Source organism: Salmo salar, chromosome ssa05 (assembly GCF_905237065.1).
Source record: "Salmo salar chromosome ssa05, Ssal_v3.1, whole genome shotgun sequence".
In the NCBI taxonomy this organism is placed as follows: domain Eukaryota; kingdom Metazoa; phylum Chordata; class Actinopteri; order Salmoniformes; family Salmonidae; genus Salmo; species Salmo salar.
This window is the reverse complement of record NC_059446.1, coordinates 62,753,471-62,776,881: the sequence shown is the minus strand read 5'-3', so window position 1 is coordinate 62,776,881 and position 23,411 is coordinate 62,753,471. Positions and strand designations below refer to the sequence as shown.

At 44.4% G+C, this 23,411-nt stretch overlaps 2 protein-coding genes, 1 long non-coding RNA gene and 1 other non-coding gene across 8 annotated transcripts; 2 read left to right on the top strand and 2 right to left on the bottom strand.

The window, feature by feature from the left end:
• Nucleotides 1-419: 419 nt before the first annotated feature.
• On the top strand, nt 420-20,375 carry LOC106605421 (uncharacterized). Of its 5 annotated transcripts, XR_006769934.1 has the most exons (7): nt 420-1,649; nt 1,732-1,822; nt 1,916-2,092; nt 2,187-2,293; nt 8,438-8,596; nt 9,353-9,427; nt 9,572-9,679. XR_006769934.1 is itself a non-coding variant. In XM_014201058.2 (6 exons), the coding sequence occupies exons 1-5, from the start codon at nt 1,538-1,540 to the stop codon at nt 8,569-8,571; spliced, it is 621 nt and encodes a 206-aa protein (XP_014056533.1). In that variant the 5' UTR covers nt 420-1,537; the 3' UTR covers nt 8,572-8,596; nt 20,105-20,375. The 5 variants fall into 5 exon arrangements, 4 of the variants coding, with proteins under 4 accessions (XP_014056533.1, XP_045574487.1, XP_045574486.1 ...); XM_014201058.2 differs by lacking the exons at nt 9,353-9,427; nt 9,572-9,679 and adding an exon at nt 20,105-20,375; XM_045718531.1 differs by lacking the exons at nt 9,353-9,427; nt 9,572-9,679 and adding an exon at nt 17,108-20,096.
• Nucleotides 11,518-15,900, bottom strand: LOC123743042 (uncharacterized). The gene is made up of 12 exons (XM_045717737.1): nt 15,546-15,900; nt 15,372-15,462; nt 15,104-15,271; nt 14,903-15,009; nt 14,731-14,814; nt 14,132-14,283; nt 13,562-14,013; nt 13,143-13,464; nt 12,754-12,934; nt 12,131-12,631; nt 11,840-12,052; nt 11,518-11,744 (listed from the first exon to the last, which is right to left on the bottom strand). Exons 1-12 carry the CDS (start codon nt 15,811-15,813, stop codon nt 11,518-11,520), a joined length of 2,766 nt encoding a protein of 921 aa, XP_045573693.1. The 5' UTR covers nt 15,814-15,900.
• LOC123743137 (uncharacterized) lies at nt 15,913-17,100 on the bottom strand. Its single transcript, XR_006769935.1, has 3 exons — nt 16,772-17,100; nt 16,107-16,124; nt 15,913-16,010 (listed from the first exon to the last, which is right to left on the bottom strand). It is a non-coding gene; the product is annotated as an uncharacterized lncRNA (long non-coding RNA).
• trnat-ugu (transfer RNA threonine (anticodon UGU)) lies at nt 19,145-19,225 on the top strand. Its single transcript has one exon. It is a non-coding gene; the product is annotated as a tRNA-Thr (tRNA).
• Nucleotides 20,376-23,411: the final 3,036 nt, after the last annotated feature.

Sequence of the window (23,411 nt, the reverse complement as noted above, 5' to 3'; positions counted from 1 at the left end):
GAGGGGAACAGTGAACTATTTACAAAAAAACGTCCAACCACCCAGCCAGTGGCTCAGTGTCCTTCACCTCTCCCTTTAGCGTCCTTCATTTCCGCCAGCCACTGGGCCACGGTCTTACCCCCGCAGTCACAGAGCAGAACGCTACGCCGCCGGGCGGCTGTGGCCCGTCTCCCGCCGCTCGGCAACCCGCATTTGGCGCAGACGTAATGCTCACGTTGCCTTCTCTTCCCGGCCGCCACGCCCTCTGTGTCGTCCGATCTCTTCCTCCTCCAAGCCGTTGTCCTTGGCACTGGAGGAGGTGAAGAGCGCCCGTATGTTGTCCTTGGGCTTGGGAGGGGCCGGAAGTGCGGGGGGTTGTTGCTCCAGGTGGGCTGGCTGAATGGGCGCGGCGGGCTGTCCTTGCTGGGTGGTCTGGCGTGGGACCGGGGGCGGCGTAGGGAAAGGGAAGGGTGCCTGGATTCCCGCTCTAGAGCGCATTCCTCCTCTGTTCCAATTGTCCAAATTGTTCCCATTACTCCTCTCCTCCAATCAGACGCTTCAGCTTATTCCAATTTAGAGAAAGAGAGCAAAAACCCGCCAATGAAGAGCCTAGCTTGTTCCAATTGGTTGTAAGCCAATCATCGCCCTCCGAAATTGTCGTAACGTCACTTCATCACAAAATCGTTTTTTTGGCAGCATTGACGATACCCGGTGAGTATATGAGAGAAATGTTCAGAATTTGCAATGGATGTAACATCGACGGCTATATGTGATGAAATATGACTATAACACATCTAGCCATCTGACTTATTTGACTACAGGGGCTACCAAAAATGTTTATCTTAATGATGTTAGTGGATCGCTAGCTACTGTAGATATAGTATAGGGTGACGCTGCGCAGGAAAGTTAGCATTGCCTAACAAGGTTTACAAAGCTGACAAAGTGTATTTGACCGCTGACAACCCTGTAAAACGTTAGCTAACATTTATATCAACTCAGTTGGAATTCTATACTATTTAATTGACACTTTTCTTTCGTTTTTTGATGGCATGCCTTTGAAGTGTATGTAGTGTCTTTCTTTGTAAACTGAATTAAACTGCATTTGAAGTAATAATCAATGCCCCCCCCCCCCCTTGCAGACCTATCAAGCAAATGTGAATTCCTTTATATGCATCTATTACTGTTATGCTGTCACTTGTCACTGCACTCCTCACTCATGATAATAGTTTATTCTTGCCTCCTAAAATGGAAAATCCTAGGTTCCGTTTCACCCCACACCCCAGGCAGTAAAAGTGGCCGCTGACGGCCCCCCTGCTTCGGGTGCTCAGGGCCCTCCTGTGAGGGCTAAGAAGTGGGAGGAAGTGGAGGCAGAGGCTCGAGCCAGCATCGTCTCCGAGGGAGGTGACCCTGGTGCAGAGCTGGTCGTCCTGAGCCGGTGCACAGTTCAGTTCAGCAAGTACCGGGGTCAGACCTTCAAGTGGTTGATGGAGAACGACGTGGGCTACATGGTGCATCAGAAGGAGAGGGAGCAAGAGCGCAGCGTTTCCCAGCATCCCTGATGGCCAACAAGGACGCCTTGACTCGCTACTGGTGCGCCTATCCGGCCTTCGCGGAGATGGTCAGGTTCAACCGGGCGCACGAGGAAGCTAAAGTCCTGTCCTCCCAGCCAGGTGAGTTTGTTTAATTCTCCTCATTGTATGTAAGATGTAACTCTCTTGCTCTGAGAATTAATTGGTTCCATGCTGATTTCAGGCCAGGAGAGCAAGGCCCTTGTTGCCATCGGGAAGTACAAGTGGGACATGCTGCAGGACCTATACGAGGCTAAGGGTGCGGACAGGATAAAGTAAGGGGCACGTGTTTGTGTTTTCTATGTTCATATCAGTGTGTTTTATGCAACATTTTACATCTGAAATGTTCCCTCTGCTGTGTTTCACAGATATGTCAGGAGCATGAGGACGCAGACACCCCGTTATCCTGGGAGTGCGATAGCCGCCTTGATTGACTTGATTGACTACATTCAGCGCAGAGACCAGGAGGGAGTAGCTGCTGTGGCCAGCCCCGCCGCAGCCAGCACCACCCCCGCCAGTAAAACCCGGCCCAAGAGTGAGGCTACGTAAGTGTTACATAACATCTTAAAGGAAAATATAATTCTACTTGTTCCACACAGTTGGAAATGATGACATATTTGCTATGTTTTGCTGTCCAAGGCATCTTGGTCCTGTGATCTCTGCGTTCCTGTCAAGGCGCTCTCTCACCCCAGGTGAACTGCAGGCGAAGATGGAGAAGCTCATGGCTTCTCAGCTTGCAGTTCAAGGTGAGTGTCTAGTTACACATGTAAGATAATGTTAACTTTTTGAATATCAATCATTGATAGGATGTAACAAAATAATGAAATGAGTGTTGGTCAAGTTTGAGAGTAAAACTGAAATGAAATTAGTGTTTCAAATGGAAAAGAGAAACTCATGATTATGTGACATACAGAATGACAGCTACATGCAGGATGACAGCTACAATGACAAGGTAAGATATTAAATAGTGCATACATGCAGTGACTCTCCTCTAAACCCAGATGACTCTTACCAATACATTTCCTTGGGCTGATGATAGGAAAAAATATTTAAAACACTAATATGTCAGCAAACTTTAACTGAATACTTATCAAATGTCCTATGTCAATTAATAGTGACGTAAAAACATACGTGTCTATGTCAGCAGCTGCTTTGACCAGCTCTGCGTCCGATAGCTCTGTCGGTGGCAGTGCCGGTCGAAGACACCCCTATATCACGTGGAAAGAGAAAGGATTGTGAGCTACACAGCTTATCCAAAAAGTTAACATTATCTTACATGTGTCAGCAATCTCTATACACAAAATAACACATCATAATTCCTCTCATGGGAATTAACATTACAACACCAACTAGGCGAATCACATAATAGTAATAAATGGTAGGGAGAAGTGGTGAAGTAATGTAAATACATTTTTGCAAGATTCTAAATTCAAATCTAAGGCTTTTATACAAAATAAGTGCTAGAACATGTTGAATTTAAAAAAGTCAACATATTCTACAATATATGTAATCTATGTTGAACATTGGTTGACATCAATATTTTAAGTATGATTCTTCAATGTTGACATCTGAGGTAAAGGTTAAGTACATCCCAAGGATTCCTTATAGCACTATAAGCTTGTTTTTTAAAACATTTAATTGTACTTTTATTTAACTAGGAAAATCAGTTAAGAATAAATTCAACGAAGACCTAGGAACAGTGGGTTAACTGCCTTGTTCAGGGGCAGAACGACAGATTTTGACCTTGTCAGCTCAGGGATTCGATCTTGCAACCTTTCGGTTACTAGTCCAATGCGCTGACCTCATATAACTCACCGGGTATCATCAATGGCTGCCAAAAAAAGTTTTTATAGGCAATGCCAACTTGCCAGCGCAGCAGCAGGCGTCACCCTATTCTATAGCTACAGTAGTTAGCGATCTACAAACGCTATTAAAATACACCGTTTGGGTAGCCCCTGTTGTCAAACACTTCGATTGGCTAGACGTGTTATTGTCATATTTCATCACATCTAGTCGTTGATGTTACATTCATTGCAAATTAAGAACTTTTCCCTCATATACTCACCGGGTATCATCAATGGCTGTCAAAAAAAGATTTTGTGATGAAGTGAAGTTAGACAATTTCGGAGGGCGATGATTGGCTTACAACCAATTGGAACAAGCTAGGCTCTTCATTGGCGGGTTTTTGCTCTCTTTCTCTAAATTGGAATAAGCTGAAGTGTCTGATTGGAGGAGAGGAGTAATGGGAACAATTTGGACAATTGGAACAGAGGAGGAATGCGCTCCATTGAGCTCTTCATTGCAACCCTGTTTAACTTTGATCTTCTCTTCTCTTACTCAAGAACACGTGCCTCTCCCACCTATTAGATATTCCTGACTCAAATAATATAACATCTAGCAGACGCTTTTATCCAAAAGAGACTTACAGTCATGTTTGCATACATTTTACGTATGGCTGGTCCCAGGAATCAAACCCACTCTCCTGGCATCGCAAGCGCCATGCTCTACCAACTGAGCTACAGAGAACCACATAATTTATACATGGGCATAACTGCATCCCAAGGATAGATGACATGGCATACTTTACACAGTGCACAGTCGGCTTTACTCTATTCCCTTCTATTGGCTGCTGCCTATATATAGGCTACTGTACATATAAACTCAGCAAAAAAAGAAATGTCCCTTTTCCAGGCCCGTCTTTCAAAGATAATTCGTAAAAATCCAAATAACTTCACAGATCTACATTGTAAAGGGTTTAAACACTGTTTCCCATGCAAATGTTAAGTTTGCTTAAAATAAACGCAGTTGACAGTGAGAGGACGTTTATTTTTTTGCTGAGTTTAGTAGAAGTGTAGTTCTATAGTAAACATATTTAAAAAATGTATTTAAATGATATAGCCTAGGGGTTTTCAAACTTTTCTTGCCCAGAGACCCCCGGCCAGGCAAACCAGGGACCCTCATCATATGTTAGCAAAAATATAAAATCACGTCTTATCAGGTGAATGATAATGGCAAGTAGAAGTAATCAACATTTTAAAAGTGAAGAGATTTGGTAGACAGTTATTGTTTTGACATCCCCACAGTTCCTTGGAAGAGGAAATGTAAACTAACATAGTCTATTAGCTCGAAAGGTACCTTAGTGGCGTAGAGAATTTTGCATTCTTGAAGGCGTTGACACAAAGACATACAGTGCATTCAGAAAGTATTCAGACCCCTTGACTTTTTCCACAGTTTGCTACAATACAGCCGTATTCTAAAATGTATTAATAAATCTTCTTAGGGCTAGGTGTCCCGCTAGCGGGACAACTTCCGTTGAAACTGGAGGGCGCCCAATTCAAATAAACAATCATAAATATTATGGATTTTAAACATGTATGTACATATAAGTGTCTTATATCGGCTGAAAGCTTAAATTCTTGTTAATCTAACTGCACTGTCCAATTTACAGTATCTATTACAGCGATAACATGCCATGGGATTGTTTGAGGATGGCGCCCCACATCAAAATATTTTTCCACCGGCACAGGTTTCATACATTCACATATAACAATTAAATATTCACTTACTTTTTGAAAATCTTCCTCTGATTTGTCATCCAAAGGGTCCCAGCTATAACATGTAGTGTCGTTTTGTTAGATAAAATCCTTCTTTATATCCCAAAAAGTCTGTTAGTTGGCGCCATCGATTTGAGTAATCCACTCGTTCAACTTGAAGAGAAAGGAATCAGAAAATCTACCCCTAAACTTTGTTTCAACAAGTCAAAATACGTTTCAATATACTCCACAGATACCCTAAAATGTATTCAAGCTATAATATTTATTTTGGAAATACATTTTAGAATAAGGCTGTAACGTAGCAAAATGAGGGAAAAAGTTAAGGGGTCTGAATACTTTCCGAAGGCACAAATGGTATCCACGGTGCAGGGTTTCCATTAACCGGTAATAGCTGACTTTTGACCGATTTTAATTAAAAATAATAATAATAATTAGAATAATAATAGAAAAGCGATAATTAAAATTGGTGCCTGCCAATTATCTGGGAGAGTAATAAATGTTGTTTAGCTTATTCATTGCTGGAAATATACTGAAGAATATAAACGCAACATGCAACAATTTGAAAGATTTTACTGAGATTCCACAGTTCATATAGGGAAATCAGTCAATTGAAATAAATTCATTAGGCCCTGCAGCCATGTAATAAAGCCCTTTTTTGGGGGAAAACGAATAAGGTGGGAGCCAGGCCCAGTCAATCAGAATGAGTTTTTCCCCACAAAAGGGCTTAATTACAGACAGAAATACTCCCCAGCACAAACGATCTTGCAAGTGAAGAAGCCGGATGTGGAGGTCCTGGGCTGGCGTGGTTACACGTGGTCTGCAATTGTGAGGCCGGTTGGACGTACTGCTAAATTCTGTAAAATGGAGTTGGAGGCAGTTTACGGTAGAGAAATTAACATTAAATTCTCTGGCAACAGCTCTGGTGGATATTCCTGAAGTCAGCATGTCAAATGCACGCTCCCTCAAAACTTGAGACATCTGTGGTATTGTGTCATGTGACAACTGCACATTTTAAAGTGGCATTTTATTGCCCCCAGCACAAGGGGCACATGTGTAATGGTAATGCTGTTTAATCAGCTTCTTAATATGCCACACCTGTCAGGTGGATGGATTATCTTGGCAAAGGAGAAATGCTCACTTACAGGGATGTAAACAAATTTGTGCACCAACTTTGAGAGAAATAAGCTTGTCGTGCATATGGAAGATTTTGGGGATTTTTTATCTCAGCTCATGAAACATGGGACCAACACTTTACATGTTGCATTTTATATTTTTGTTCAGTGTACATTTGACTGGTCATGCATATCAGTCTGTTATTTTGCATAATTTAGTGGAATTAAATTGGCGTGTGTACAGTATATTCGTTATGTATCTTATCACACTCGTACAGCATACATATACAGAGCCTTTGAGCGGAAAATCTGTCAGACAGCGCGAGAGCTGCTGCTACAGCATCTCATTCAGCAAATACATAGGCAAAGGAAGGCAGGCTTCATCAGCGTGTCACACACCACTTTGCAATGAGCTGAAGACGGTATGCATTTTGAAACCTGAAAGTTTTAATACATATTATGATGTGCAGGTCTTACCTTGCTTCAAAGTAGCCTAGCCAAAATCAGACCATATCTATGGAGGCAATTATTTTATATCAACTTTCTTTCATTGTCCATAGCCAAAGGCACAATCCTAGTCATATTAGCAACCCATGCTAGTTGTTGCATATTACATCTCCACTCTTTTTACATTTCTGATGGATATTTGAATCTCTGTCATAGGAAACAGCTTGGATGTGCAGTGCGCTTTTGACAGGGTTTCCTGCTAATTGCATTATGGAACAAACATTCACGCTTTCTCAACAAGCTGACCAATAGAATAGGTAAACTGTTCTACTATGGGGGAATAGTAGATTGACATAGGCTAGTGATTTTGCTACTCGTTACTTGTCTTGCACAACGTGAAGTCTATACAGAAATGGTTTGTCGAGATCGGTGTGGAAGAACTTGACTGGCCTGCACAGAGCCCTGACCTCAACCCCATTGAACACCTTTGGGATGAATTGGAATGCCGACTGAGAGGCAGGCCTAATCGCCCAACATCAGTGCTCTTGTAGCTGAATGGAAGCAAGTCAGCGCAGCAATGTTCCAACATCTAGTGGAAAGGGAGGACCAACTCCATATTGATGCCCATGATTTTGGAATGAGATGTTCAACGAGCTGGTGTCCACACACTTTTGGTAATGTAGTGTATATACGCAGGCCAGGATAGGGTTTAGAATGGAATAAACAACTGTAGGTAAATTTGCCCAGTTTATTGTTTTCTCTGATAGTAAACATTAGCTGATCTTGCGTTTTTCAGATTTACAAAGTCAACACATTCTACAATATTTTCCATCTATGTTGAAAATTGGTTGACATAATGACATCAATATTTCAGGTATGATCCTTCAATGTTGACGTCAGCCTGAGTGGTTGGAATACCGTTGTTTTTGCACGTTGCCTCTCTGGAAATGGCAGATAGAATATAGTATGGCGCACTGATATTAGAAACATGCCTCTAGAATCGCTACTCAAAAACGTTCTTCAAACCGTCTACCGTGGTTCTCAAACGTCATATCTGGAGTAACAACCACCACATTTTATTTTGTGTGTAGGCCTAGTGTGTACATGGATAGTTGCATAATGCATGCAGAGCAGGGTCTATTTCTTTCAACCATCTCCAGGAGTGTGTAGACAATTTGCGGCGATAGGGCGCCTCGAGCGTTGATTGGCGTTGAACTATGAAGAGCCATCTCTGATGAGAGCGCATTTGGGATACTGTAATCTATCGAAAATACGGGTTAGCAGCTACCAGAACCACACCCTGAAAGTTATATACTTGCTTGCGAAAGGTAAGCTTGAGTTGCTCTGGTTCTATAAAATACTTAATGTTATAGCTGCTGCTGTTGAAAAGTCAAAGTTAACTATGTTATGGCCACGCATTCCCTTCAGACATCGTCGACATCTCTAACGCGCAGATAACAGTTACTGGGGCACCTTCAGACTAGCTACACACGTTCCGCTGCACTTCGGTGTGAGTAGCTAGCTATAACTTGTTACTTACCACATGTAATTACCACCACTTTATTCAGTGCTGCTGCATTCTAAAGTGCAACCCATTTATATTAAAACTGTTTCACTCCCCTCCATTTTGGAGTTTGTCTACTTTGAACTTTGTCTTCTAATATATAGATTCCTCTGGGAAAACATGGTTGTTGTATTTTACCATTTATTCTAAATTGTAGAAATGTGTTGATGTCAAACGTGTGAAATTATTAAAATGTCCATCTGCTGTCAACAGACTTGACTTTCTGGCTGCTAGGTGGAACAGCGTTTATATCAGCCCTCTGCAAAGTCTTATTTGCTGTGGATGGAGCCCCATCTGGCGGACAGAATCAGTACTGCACCAGCGGACGTGAAAGAAGACTGGTTTAAAAAAAAGAATCCAAGATGGCGACTTGTGAGTGTATCACAAATGTCTTTAGTTTATCCCCTCCTTGTTGGTAGGAGTTTCTGCTGTTTACAGATGTGAAAGTGTTCAAAGCACACACACTAAGCCTGACCTGTCATAGCTCTATGTAAAAGCTGCCACTAGATACAGATTTAAGATAAGTTTAGTTTCTACTAGCCTAGCAAAGAGTGTTATGGGGGAATGGAGGGGGGATACAGCCTGGTTTTTGTCTAACGACACCAATCACAGCACAGCCCGCTACTCTACATAACCCCCAGCCTGCTCTCCGGGTCGGTGAAAGGCATCTGTTAGAATCTTTTAAATAGTATCTCCAAAAGTGCTGTGTGTGTATAGCGGTGGTTGACTTGTGTTTTAAGTAATTGTGAGTATCAGCGTGGTTCCAGAGATTAACCGTCAATGAGACTGCTAGAAGATATTGCCCATTCTTCTCTGTCCAAGGAGGAGGGAAACGGGGGTTTTGCTGGGTGAGAGGAGGAGTTTGGCAGCTGCTGTGTGTGTCAACAATGCATATTAAGTAGCCATGTGCACCAGGTCTAAACAGTGATGACAATAGACACAGAGGCCCAGTCTTGGAGTTTTAATGAAAGACAATTATTATTGCAATTTAAATCCAATGAACAAATGTCAGCAATCTTTACAAATCGAATAACACACAGTAATTAATGTAATGTTACAGTATATATATATATATATTATATTGTGTGTGTGTGCATTCATACAGGCTCTATCTATTTCTTTTAACAGTCATGTGTATGTATAACATTGGCGCTAGTGCATCTTGGCCCGACCTGTGGACAGAAATGTCTATACTAGCAAAAGGTAAGCTATTCATGTGTTATAGCTACTGCTGTAGAAAAAGAACATTAGCTTAGCTCTACCAAAAAGTTGAGTTTTCACTTGAAAATGTATTGATAAATCATGTTTGATTTGTATATTTTAATGTCTATCCTAGTTTTTTTACAGGTTCATCACTATCCTGTCTGTCTGTCTTTGCTATACAGTCCTTTAATTGAACTATGTAAATAAAATGTTAATGTGCTAATTAAAACATGCATTTTGCTTGGGAACGGACCGATGTTAGTCTGGTGTCTCGCCTCATAACTGCCTACCATGGGTGACCCTACCAGTAGTCTTATAGACTACAGGCAGTTCTGAGGGTCATCATAACACACAAGCCTCTACACCGCGCTCAAGGTCTCGGTCCAGGTAGAGGGGAACAGTGAACTATTTACAAAAAAAAACGTCCAACCACCCAGCCAGTGGCTCAGTGTCCTTCACCTCTCCCTTTAGCGTCCTTCATTTCCGCCAGCCACTGGGCCACGGTCTTACCCCCCGCAGTCACAGAGCAGAACGCTACGCCGCCGAAGCGGCTGTGGCCCGTCTCCCGCCGCTTCGGCAACCCGCATTTGGCGCAGACGTAATGCTCACGTTGCCTTCTCTTCCCGGCCGCCACGCCCTCTGTGTCGTCCGCCATCCTCTTCCTCCTCCAAGCCGTTGTCCTTGGCACTGGAGGAGGTGAAGAGCGGCCCGTATGTTGTCCTTGGGCTTGGGAGGGGCCGGGAAGTGCGGGGGGTTGTTGCTCCAGGTGGGCTGGCTGAATGGGCGCTTGGGCGGGCTGTCCTTGCTGGGTGGTCTGGCGTGGGACCGGGGGCGGCGTAGGGAAAGGGAAGGGTGCCTGGATTCCCTCCCGCTGGTAGTGGAGGGGCTTGGCTTCAGGGAGGGGCTGGGCGGTGACGCTGGGGGCAACAGCGAGCCCCAATCCCTGCTGCAGCACCATCCTCTCCCTCTCCTTCTGACGCCGAGAGTACCTGAAACAGGTAGAGAAAACAAACGCAAGCTGTCACTCAGATTGTCATTAGTCACATGGCTTTATGTAACAAGTCTTCCATAAGTTAATGTCTTACCACTGACTGATGGTCCTTTGATTCAGCTCAAAGAGCTGAATGTTGGTCTGGGCCATCAACCTCGGGCTGTTCAGCACTGCCTCCCGGATGGCCACGTAGTCAGCCAGAATGAGCGCCCACCTGCTCTTTTTGACGCCGGCAGACTGCGTGGCGCTGGGATGGATTTGGCAGAGCTGACTGCAAATTGCCTCCACCAAACGGCTGGTGCCTGGCCAATTGGCAGGGCCCGAGTTGAGTCCGAGAAGGCAACTGAAACAGAGGAGATAAATAATTAGAGAACATTGAAAAATGATGAACCTTAATGTAAAGGCAGGCAATATAATAGTAAGGTGGAGGACATGAACACTAACAACATACCGTTGGAGAGAGTCTTTTCCTAGGATAATGGACGACTTCCCCTTCGATGCCTTGAACCGCCCCTGAACGATCCTCTCCTGGTGCCGGGCAGGGTAGATCAAACGTTGCTTGTCAAAGTCTGGCAGCGCCAGCCACAGCGCCACCAGACCGTCTACCCTGCGGTCCGACAGCCCCTGACGGCTCCTCACCTCCACCAAGGCCCTGGCAAGCCTGCGGACATGCTGGTACCCCGGCATTGCATCAGGGCCTTGAGTCTCCCCCCTGAAGATAAAGAGACATGAAAGAATCGATGAGGACGATGTCACACATAAGATGTTTCTACAAAGGAAATAGATGTTATTTTACATTGTGTAACTGATAAATCACACTGACGGATTATTTTGAAATTAAACTAGGTTTAAAAAAATTAATAACCCTGTTTGTTTACTGAATGATTACTGTGAGTATTAATGGAGTTTAGGTCTCAATTCCACATTTCAAAGAGGTTGCAATAGCATGTATTTTTGTTCTCAACACCAGAAAAGGTCAATTATAATTACCTCTGAATCAGAGGAGTGTTCAGGGTGAGGAGAACCGTGTTGATCAGGGGCCTCAGGAGAGCTTCCGTCTTCAGGGGCGGTGGGACTGGATGGCCCAGACCTGGGTGCGTCAGCGGGTTCCCCTGACAGAGGTGCCGCTGAGCTGGAGGACGGGGGCGATCATGGGAGTGACATGAGGGATGTGGACCGTCGGGTCCACATCCTCCTGAAAGCCCTCGTCCTCCTCGTCGAGCAGCTCGACGGCGGCTGCCTCTTCCGGAAAGTCAGGGTCCACACTGACATCCTGCAGCACTCTGCCAGTCTGCGAGTACAGGTACTCCACTCCGAGGAGTTCCCCTATTAAAGCAAAAAATATATTTAAAAAAATCAGGCAAAAGCAGAGTAGGGAAGTGTTAATGGGATGTAAATGTTCATTCTCTTACTCGACTTACCCGTGTACTTGCTAGGCTTGGAGTAGTCCTTAACCTGTTCCTTGCCAAGCACCCTTTGGCTGCTAAGGTTAAGGATGTGCTGCAGGTGGCCACTGTAGGAGAGCAGGGGCTGCCTGTTCTTTCCCTCAACTGCTGTCTGCGCACGGTCCTCGTTCCACCTCACCAGTCCATCCAACAGGAATGCCTGGAAATGCATTGCATTTGCCCTGGTACCTGAGAGAACAATACATGATTAGGGTGGGAGAGCTGTTGCTGTTAACATTAAACATTAAGCTCCACAATGACAATTACCTGGGATGAACCGGTTGAGGTGGAGGTGGAATGACTCCAAGGATGTGGAGCCCCGTGCGCAGCGATAAACCGGCAAAATCACGCTGCCCTTGGTGATTTTGCCAGTCTCGGTGTACAGCTGTACACCGGGTGGGTCCTGTATGCAGTGGAGGTGGCGCCTCTGCTCATTCCAGATTTCCTGGATGCGGATTGAGTCCAGCAACGGGATGCCCAGGGTATCGACCCCCTTCTCGCCGTTGAAGGTCTCGAGGAGGTCAAGGAGAAGGACTTCAGTCGCCGCAGCCCCACGCGTACGACGCCGACAGTGAAGCGCCATCTCCTTCCTGCCGATCTTCCTCGAAACCTCCGCCTCGGTGAGGCCGACCATCCCGTGCTTCCCCTCCAGCTCAGACCTCTTGGCCTCCAGCAGTCTGCGGACATCGCCTGCATCCCACTCAAAGATGCAGACTGACAGCTGCCGCATGAAGGGACCGTAGAGCTGGTGGCTCTCAGTGGTGACACCTGACGCGAACCGCCGCATCAGGTGCCAGATGTCCAGCCGAACCACCAGCCGGTCCCACTCATTGAACATGGCAGCTGTCTTTGATCCGCCGAAGCTGGAGCAGCAGTCTCGGTCCACGTACATGAGCTGGGGGGGCGCCACCCGGCGAGCCGGTACCGCTCCATGAGACCAGCCGCCATGGGGAGCAGGCCCTCGCCCTCACCAGCAGTGAGGACACTGACGAGGACCTGCCCATGCTCGTTACCAACGTTGGTAACCCAGGCGGCCGTGTCTGCAGCGGTACCCGCAAGCTTTTTAGTCACCTGGAGACAGACACACAAAGACAGAAAGGTCAAGACGTTATTTTAATTAATTAATTAATTAATTAATTAATTAATATATATATATATATATATATATATATATATATATATATATATATACATACACACACACACACACACACACACACACACACACACACACAAAATCAGACATGACTTATCTTTACATTTCTAAGTGAAAACTCACCTTCTTTGTAGAGTCCATCTTTAAGATGGACCCAAAGATGGAGGTGACCCTGGCCTTCACCTCGTCCAGCCGCGACAGCACGTCATGGCTGTAGACTGTCAGCAGCCAGACGGGTGAGGGCACCGGGGGCATCTCCGGTGGATAAGTGAACTGCCGCCCAGTGCTCAAGGCCAGAAACTGCTCGCACTCCCCGAGGTACCGTATACAACTCCGCATCCACGACTCGCTGTGACTTTCACACAGCTTGCTGTAGGTCTGTGACGCACTGTTCCCCAAAGTGCGCGACCTCAGCATCCTCACAACCCGCAGGTCACAGGACAGCCTAGAGAGAGAGAGAGAGAGAGAGAGAGATATAAAGCATATGAATGACATGCATTCATTTTACTTTATTACTAACTAACAAAATCTTGTGAACTTACTTGTATGTCAATATTGCTGGAAACTGGCAGCGATGCCGAGCGTCCAGCTGACTGACAAGGTCCCGTGACCACCCCGCGACCTTCTTCTTACACCGACCGCATTCCAGGTACTCAGTGGCCATGAGATACCAGCGGTCGATGTCCAAGACCCTCCGGATGGTCTTGTAGAGCCCAGCCTTGCAGAGTGTGCCTCTGCACCCAGACTGGGGACATGCCAGCTTGTATGCCCATATACGTACGGGCATCCAAAGGAACAGCTGACATGCGAAGAAGGGGTCAGGGGATGCGGGTGGCTGATTGTAGATCGGCCGCGGTTGGGGAGGCGTCCACCACGTGACCAGGTCGGTGGCGAGTGTCGACCTCCCAAAACTGTTCCTGGTGAACAGCGTGTGGCCGATCCACCGCTGCTGCTCCTTGGTGAGAGATGAACGCCAACTCTCTGGGAGCAGCAGCTGAGTGAGAGGAGAGAGTGATGGGGCGGGGAGAAGGGATGGTAATCAAATTGGTGTCCAATTTGGCATAGTGTTTAATATCTTAACAATGTGGAGTAATTACAGTTGATGAATTTACCTCAGCACTTTTTGAGGAGGGCCTTGGAGGCAGGAAGGACTGCCGGGGCAAATCCTCCTCTTCGCTCTGGGCATGGACCGGGGCATGGACCGGGACCTGTGAAGTTAGAGGCAGAGGCCGAGGGAGCGATCGGGGGACCTGTGGGGCTACGGCTTTTGCAGTGACACAGAAATAAATTGGTTAAATGAATGAATGAATGAATAAATAAAATAAATGCAAGCATGAATTGACAGACATATTACAAATGTAGATAACAGTGATTCAGTTAAAATATTAAATGAGTGTTGGTCAAGTTTGAGTGTAAAACTGAAATGAAATTAGTGATTAAAATGGAAAAGAGAAAGAGAAGTCATGATTAAGTGACATACAGAATGACAGCTACATGCAGGATGACAGCTACAATGACAAGGTAAGATATTAAATAGTGCATACATGCAGTGACTCTCCTCTAAACCCAGATGACTCTTACCAATACATTTCCTTGGGCTGATGATAGGAAAAAATATTTAAAACACTAATATGTCGGCAAACTTCAACTGAATACTTATCAAAACGTATCAGAATATCCTATGTCAATTAATAGTGGCGTAAAAACATACATGTGTCTATGTCAGCAGCTGCTTTGACCAGCTCTGCGTCCGATAGATCGGTCGATGGCAGTGCTGGTCGAGGGAAAGACACCCCTATATCACGTGAGAGAGAAAGGATTGTGAGCTACACAGCTTATCCAAAAAGTTCATATTTATCTTACATGTGTAACTTCACACTCACCTTGAACTGCAGGCTGAGAAGCAATAAGTTTCTTCATCTTCGCCTGCAGTTCACCAGGGGCGAGAGTGCGCCTTGAAAGGAACGCAGAGATCGCAGGACCAAGATGCCTTTGAAAACAAAACATAGCAAATATGTCATCATTTCCAACTGTGTGCAACAAGTAGAGTTATATTTTCCTTTAAGATGATATGTAACACTTACGTAGCCGCACTCTTGGGCCGGGTGGTGCTGGTGGGGCTGGTGCTGGCTGCGGCGGGCCTGGCCACAGCAGCTACCCCCTCCTGGTCTCTGCGTTGGATGTAGCTAATCAAGGCGGCCATCGCACTCCCAGGATAACGGGGTGTCTGCGTCCTCATGCTCCTGACATATCTGTGTGTGAGACAAAGCAGAGGGAACGTTTCAGATGTAAAATGTTGCATAAAAAATAAAGAGATGAACATAGAAAACACAAAAGACACGCGCCCCTTACTTTATCCTGTCCGCACCCGTAGCCTCATACAGGTCCTGCAGCGTGTCCCACTTGTACTTCCCGATGCCAACAAGGGCCTTGCCCTCCTGGCCTGAAATCAGCACGGGAACCAATTAACTGTCAGAGCAACAGAGTTACATCTTACATAAAATGAGGAGAATTAAACAAACTCACCTGGCTGGGAGGACAGGACTTTAGCTTCCTCGTGCGCCCGGTTGAACCTGACCATCTCATCGAAGGCCGGATAGGCGCACGAGTAGCGAGTCAAGGCGTCCTTGTTGGCCATCAGGGGATGCTGGGAAACACTGCGCTCTCGCGCCCTCTCCTTCTGATGCACTGTTACCACGTGCACCATGTAGCCCACGTCGTTCTCCATCATCCACTTGAAGGTCTGACCCCGGTACTTGCCGAACTGAACCGTGCACCGGCTCAGGACGACCATCTCTGCACCGGGGTCACCTCCCTCGGAGATGACGCGGGCTCGAGCCTCTGCCTCCACTTCCTCCCACTTCTTAGCCCTCACAGGAGGGCCCTGAGCACCGAAGCAGGGGGGCCGTCAGCGGCCACCTTCACTGCCTGAGGTGTGGCCTTGAGGACCAACTCCTGTGAGGGCGTGAACCGGAACTTTGGAGTTTCCATCTTAGGATGCAAGAAAAAACAAAACAATTATCATGACTGATGAGTGCAGTGACAAGTGACAGCATAACTGTATTAGATACATATAAAGGAACTTACGTTTGCTTGATAGGTCTCCTAGGAGGAGGACAGGGCATAGGATGATATCAGTGGTATGGTTTGGGGGGGTGCCGGCTTAGGGTTAGGTTGATTATTCACTCATATGCATTTAAATTCAGTTGAGTTAAATTCATAGAAAGACACATATCATACAATGCATTCAACTGCATACACTTCAAACGCATGCCATGAAAAAACGAAGGGAAATAGACAATTAAATAGTATAGAATTCCAACTTTGAGTTGATATAAATGTTAGCTACGATTTTACAGGTTTGTGAGCTTTGTAAACCTTGTTTACAGTAGCTAGCGATCTACAGACGTTGTTAAATTACACAGTTCGGGTAGCCCCTGTAGTCAAACAATTCGATTGGCTAAACTTGTTGTCATATTTCACCACACTTACTCGACGATTATTTTTATTTCTTTGCCAACTAAGCACACAATCCCCTCATATATTCACCAGGTATCATCAATGTCTGTGCGCAACATTCAGCACACTATACTATAGATACAGTAGCTAGCGATCTACAGACGTTGTTAAATTACACAGTTCGGATAGCCCTTGTAGTAAAAAAAAAATCGGTTGGCTACACGTGTTATAGTCATATTTCACCACATTTATAGTCGTTGATGTTAACTTGGCTGCAAATTAAGTAAAATTACCTCAGATACTCGGTATGATCAATCAATGGCTGCCAGATGAAGATTTTTGTGATGTGTTGACGTTACTAGAACTTTGTAGGACGATGATTGGGTAAAAACATTTGGAACAAGCTAGGCTTCCATTGGTGGATTTTGCTCTCTTTCTCATATTTAAAACAAGCTGAAGCTCTGACTGGAGGAGACATTTGGAAAAATTAAGAACATTTGGAACAGAGAAGAATGCCCTTCAAATAGCGCAAGGATGACACGCATAACCGGAAGCGTTTCCAACTTTTCTCCCCCTGGGGGGTAGAATTGTATTTTTCAGACCTAAAACATTGTGTTTTCTGTATTCAGTGTGTGGTGGAGAAAGCGGGCACTCCTGTGGATGTTTGGTACCCTCTAGTGGTCATGTTGGGTAAGTGCATCAGGACAGCAGAACTAAACCCAGACCAATGTAGACAGTAAATCACTTATATATATATATATACCCATACTAAACCACACCATATAATTGCAAACAGGCCGTGAGTTAATACATTTGTGACAGTTAATTGTGACAACACGGGGGAAAACGACTGCTCCCTCCTTGAGGACCAGAACCCCCATGACTCATTCATTCCTTCATTAGATGTAAAATTCAACTTGTTTTTGTGTTTTACACTATTCCCGTGTTAAAGCTATTCGTTATCCTGCCCAGGCTTGTTTCTGTGTGAGTTTGGCAACCTAGATTGAGATTTAATATTTTAAAAAGCACCGACAGTATCAACATTTAGAATGTTATTGTATTGGAACATTTGGTGCTACTGTACATGTAGTTTAAAGGGATTTTCCGGTACTTTGATTAGTTTTTAGCCAGTAGTTCTGAAAGTAGCGCTCATGAGCCAAAAGTTGTCCCCGACAATTGCGTACTACATCACATGTGTGCACCACGTCATTGCGGTCTCTCTCGCTCTTCTCTGATTCTTGCTAGCTGTCACTCAAGTAGCGAGGGGCTGAACTCATTGACTGGAACACGAATTGATAGGGGGCTGGCCCACGTGGGGGGAAAATCTAGGGAAAATGGAATGGCACAGCTTCCAGAAAACAGTCGCTTTCAAACTAGGGATTTTGTGGCTAATTGAGGTAAGGCAGTAATTCTCATAGATTATGCATGTGTGAGCTACACTGTCCATAATTTATTGTATTAGTCATCTCAGGGATGCTACTTGAAAACATCAGAGAAGCAATTTCCAGTTTTGTTCATCACTAAACAGCCAATAGACATGAAATCATAAAATTACACGAAAACTGTGTAGGACATTTAAGTGATAATGCCCGAGAAGCCAGTGATTGGAGGATATATTGGCATGGGTGTTCGACTCGGGCCGGCAAACCGTCCCAATATATCTGCCGAACACTGGCTTCGAGGACATTATCACTTTTATACAACGGGTTACAAACATATTCAAATAATGTTAGACATATTTTCATTATAAATGTTATTTTGATTAATTTATTCGTACTATTTCATCCTTCCACAAGATATAGTCCCGACACAAATCTAGGGTTGCTAGAGACGCGACCCAGTCATTCGTTCTTTTTGTTCTGTATCTATGGACGCGACCCACTCTTTTTGTTCTGTACCGACGCCCACTCACTGACATAATCTCCGTCGCATCTAAACCAGCATTGACCAGTTTCTGGACTGTCGTGGTCCTGATGCTGTGATTTGTGTATGTAGTTGTTCCCGCTGCCCTGCAGATCTTGGGTAGAAGTGCTGCCAGATAGTGCCCCCACCCAATGGACATTTATCATGTTAGTTGTAAATATGTCATTATTATTATGTTACTATTGTATGATTCAGTTCCCTTTGACCTGTACTGTAGTAGCTTAAGATATTCACTGTACCCTGCATTTACATCTGCAACCCTGCGCATGTGACTAATAAACACTCTCTGTGGCACTGCTAGGACTCGCCACTAGAGCGCAGCAACAGACAATAAAATTGCAGTGATCAGTTGTAGGCTGTTTTCTGTCAATGTTAATGCATTTGATGGTATGTTGCTGCCTTCTAGTGGCAAGTCCTGGCAGTGCCACAGATGTGTGTGTGTGTGTGTGTGTGTGTGTGTTTTATTGCAGGTCCAATTGGCATGTAAAAATGTGTATTGTGTTTCTCTGGTCTAAATCTCATGTAGATCACGATGTAACAGGAAGACTAAAAACCAGCAGACACTCAAGCCTAGAGTAGTTGACTTTGCTTCATATGCTAACAGCCTGTTTAGCTGGTTGGGCCAGACTGCCCTAGCAGCTGTGTGGTGGAGTGAGTGGCATGAGGTGTGGCCTTCTGTCTGTGAATTGGCAAGAGCCAGTTGTGATATGTAAATGACCTGTTGTCTCAAGGTGTGAGTAGGTAAGGCTCCATAGCTCAGTGGTTAGAGCACTGGTCTTGTAAACCAGGGGTCGCGAGTTCAATTCTCGCGACCCCTGGCCTTGACTAAAGGGTCACATGTTTTAATCCAGGTCAGTACAATCCCGATGTGTGTTCAATTCTGCTCCCAATGTATACATACCTTGTGAAGAATTATGTTGTTGTTGTAGTAGCTTATGTCTCGTGTCAACAGAACAGCCAGCACAGAAATGACATCTATCAGGTTAACATGTTACCATTTAACACCAACACCCAGAAGAACATCCAGAAGAGAATTTTTGTGGCGAGTTACTGGGTTTTATGGCTTCAGTCATGGCTCCATAGCTCAATGGTTAGCGCGATGTTCTTGTAAACCAGGGGGTTGTGAGTTCAGATCACGCTGGGGCCTTCCTTGAGGGGTCATATGTTTTGCCCTGGCTGACGTGTGCTCCAGCAGCACTACACTGCCTACGTGACAACCTGTGTAGCCTAACGTGCAGTCTTGTCTACACATTGCATTGGAGTAAAACAATGTGCGTATTAACAACATACAACTGTTATTTTGCTTCTCAATGATCATTCAACGCCGCACAATTTGATGGACAGACAGGACATCATTGAAATTCGCCAGAGTAGCCTACTGTGCCACCTGTGGGCAGATAACAAACAGATATTTTATTAACATCTTCAATGCCTGGATCGGGAGCCGGGGTGGGGCGTGTGTGGAGCTTTGTCCCCGGGGGAAGGGCCTCGCTTGAGAGACCAATGCAATCAATGTTGACATATGAGATGAATGTGTGGAATCTGTGGATGTCGTTGTATTTGATCATGTCACCACTACAGATTTGTTTTGTTTCTGCATTTTATTTTCATTGATCTTTTTCTGGCAGAGATCAATGTATTATGGTATATGGCCGTAGGAAAGCAGTCCTACTTGAGCATTTGTTTCACTCTCCCCTCGTTAGTACGTCCAACCGGCCTCACAAACGCAGACCACGTGTAACCACGCCAGCCCAGGACCTCCACATCCGGCTTCTTCACCTGTGGGATCGTCTGAGATCAGCCACCCGGACAGCTGATGAAAATGTGGGTTTGCAGATCCAAAGAATTTCTACATAAACTGTCAGAAACCGTCTCAGGGAAGCTCATCTGCGTGCTCATCATCCTCACCAGGGTCTTGACCTGACTGCAGTTCGGCATTGTAACCAACTTCATTGGGCAAATGCTCACCTTTGATGGCCACTGGCACACTGGAAAAGTGTGCTCTTTTATTTTTTCTAAGTTATCTGTGACCAACAGATGCATGTCTGTATTCCCAGTCATGTGAAATCCATAGATTCCATTTATTTAGAGATTGAGCATGATTAATGCAAAAGTAATGTCCCCTAACCACCAGTCAGAAGGGTGCAAGCTGTGATTAATGAAATGCCAAAGGTAATATGGAGTTGTGAGGAGAGTGGAGAAATGCAGTATGTGCAAATGTTTTCTTATATAAACATTTTACATGCAGTTTGTTATATGTGTATATAGCTTGTCCTGAATAACAAAGTAGTTTGCACGTGAGTGAATTGTAACTAGTGGTCTATGCAAGATAAACATAATACAAAAGAGAAGGATTCATTTGTCATACTTTTGTCGCCGTAAATCTTACAATCAAATTGTTGAACAAATTCTGGGACCTCATTTTATATCCTCTTATGTTATCATTATGGTCACATCATCAGGGAGTGTGGAGAAAGCGCCGAACGCCGACACTCCTAGGACATTATGTTACACAATACATGCATGTTTTGTTAAATCAAGTTCATATTTATATCAAAAAACAGCTTTTTACATTAGCATGTGATGTTCAGAACTAGCATACCCACCACAAACTTCCGGTGAATTTGCTAAATTACTCATCATAAACGTTGACAAAATACATAATTATTTTAAGAATTATAGATACAGAACTCCTTTATACAATCGCTATGCCAGATTTTAAAATAGCTTTTCGGCGAAAGCACATTTTGCAATATTCTGAGTACATAGCTCAGCCATCACAGGCTAGCTATTCAGACACACGCCAACTTTGGGGCCTCACTAAACTCAGAATTACTATTAGAAAAATTGGATTACCTTTGCTGTTCTTTGTCAGAATGCACTCCCAGGGCTTCTACTTCAACAACAAATGTTGTTTTGGTTCCAAATAATCCATAGTTATATCCAAATACCACCGTTTTGTTCGTGCGTTCAGGTCACTATCCAAAGGGTAACGCGCGAGCGCATTTCGTGACAATTTTTAAAAAATGTTCCTTTACCGTACTTAGAGGCATGTGAAACGCTGTTTAAAATCAATTTTTATGCTATTTTTCTCGTAAAATAGCGATAATATTCCAACCGGACAACGTTGTATTCATTCAAAGAGGGAAAGAAAAAAATGGCGAGGTCTCGTGAATGCGCATCTCCAGTCTCTCTGTCACCAGGCAGTCCACTGACAATCTCTGCTACTGTTATTCGCCCAGAGACACGAGAAGCGTCAATCCGGTTTCTGAAGGCTTTAGCGAGCCAATGGAAGCCTTAGAAAGTGTCACGTACAGCACAGATACTGTAATTTCGATAGAGATGCAACAGAAGGACTACAAATTGTCAGACAGGCCACTTCCTGCTTGGAATCTTCTCAGGTTTGTACCTGCCATATGAGTTCTGGTATACTCACAGACACCATTCAAACAGTTTTAGAAACTTTAGAGTGTTTTCAATCCAAATCTACTAATAATATGCATATTCTCGTTTCTGGGCAAGAGTAGTAACCAGTTTAAATGGGTTTGTTTTTTATCCGGCCGTGAATATACTGCCCCCTATCCCAGACAGGTTAACGAGAGTCTTATCTTTCAAAGGTGTAAAATAGTCGTATGTTTGAAATATTGAAATTATTGCATTTTTGAGGTATTTGTATTTCGCGCCACGCGATTCCACTGGCTGTTGAATAGAGTGGGACGCTAACGTCCCACCTAGCCCATAGAGGTTAAGAACACATTATTATTTTCAATGACGGCCTAGGAACGGTGGGTTAACTGCCTTGTTCAGGGGCAGAACGACAGATTTTTACCTTGTCAGCTCGGGGATTCAATCTTGCAACCTTACGGTTAACTAGTCCAACGCTCTAACCACCTGCTTTACATTGCACTCCATGAGGAGCCTGCCTGTTACGCGAATGCAGTAAGAAGCCAAGGTAAGTTGCTAGCTAGCATTTAAACGTATCTTATAAAAAACAATCAATCAATCATAATCACTAGTTAACTACACGTTGATGATATTACTAGTTTATCTAGCCTGTCCTGCGTTGCATATAATCGCTTAGGTACACATTGCTCCAAAGTGTACCTAACCATAAACATCAATGCCTTTCTTAAAATCAGTACACAAGTATATATTTTTAAACCTGCATATTTAGTTAATATTGCCTGCTAACATGAATTTCTTTTAACTAGGGAAAATGTGTCACTTCTCTTGCGACAGAGTCAGGGTATATGCGGCAGTTTGGGCCGCCTGGCTCATTGCGAACTGTGAAGACTTTTTCTTTCTAACAAAGACAGCCAACTTTGCCAAACGGGGGATGATTTAACAAAAGCGCATTTGTGAAAAAAGCACAATCGTTGCACGACTGTACCTAACCATAAACAATGCCTTTTCTTAAAATCAGTACACAGAAGTAGATATTTTTAAACCTGCATATTTAGCTAAAAGAAATCCAGGTTGGCAGGCAATATTAACCAGGTGAAATTGTGTCACTTCTCTTGCGTTCATTGCACGCAGAGTCAGGGTATATGCAACAGTTTGGGCCGCCTGGCTCGTTGCGAACTAATTTGCCAGAATTTTACGTAATTATGACATAACATTTAAGGTTGTGCAATGTAACAGGAATATTTAGACTTAGGGATGCCACCCGTTAGATAAAATACGGAATGGTTCCGTATTTCACTGAAAGGAAAAACGTTTTGTTTTCGAGATGGTATTTTCCGGATTCGACTATATTAATGACCTAAGGCTCGTATTTCTGTGTGTTTATTATATTATAATTAAGTCTATGATTTGATAGAGCAGTCTGACTGAGCGATGGTAGGCACCAGCAGGCTCGTAAGCATTCATTCAAACAGTACTTTCGTGCGTTTTGCCAGCAGCTCTTCGCTGTGCTTCAAGCATTGCGCTGTTTATGACTTCAAGCCTATCAACTCCCAAGATTAGGCTGGTGTAACCGATGTGAAATGGCTAACTAGTTAGCGGGTGCGC

Coding starts and splice junctions, on each gene's coding strand:
- LOC106605421 (XM_014201058.2), top strand. CDS start 1,538: ATGGCCAACAAGGACGCCTTGACTCGCTACTGGTGCGCCTATCCGGCC. Junction 1,650..1,731: donor AGTCCTGTCCTCCCAGCCAG/GTGAGTTTGTTT, acceptor TGCTGATTTCAG/GCCAGGAGAGCAAGGCCCTT. Junction 2,093..2,186: donor CGGCCCAAGAGTGAGGCTAC/GTAAGTGTTACA, acceptor TTGCTGTCCAAG/GCATCTTGGTCCTGTGATCT.
- LOC123743042 (XM_045717737.1), bottom strand. CDS start 15,813: ATGGTCGTCCTGAGCCGGTGCACGGTTCAGTTCGGCAAGTACCGGGGT. Junction 15,272..15,371: donor ACGGGTGCGGACAGGATAAA/GTAAGGGGCGCG, acceptor TCTCACACACAG/ATATGTCAGGAGCATGAGGA. Junction 13,465..13,561: donor CCAGCAATATTGACATACAA/GTAAGTTCACAA, acceptor CTCTCTCTCTAG/GCTGTCCTGTGACCTGCGGG.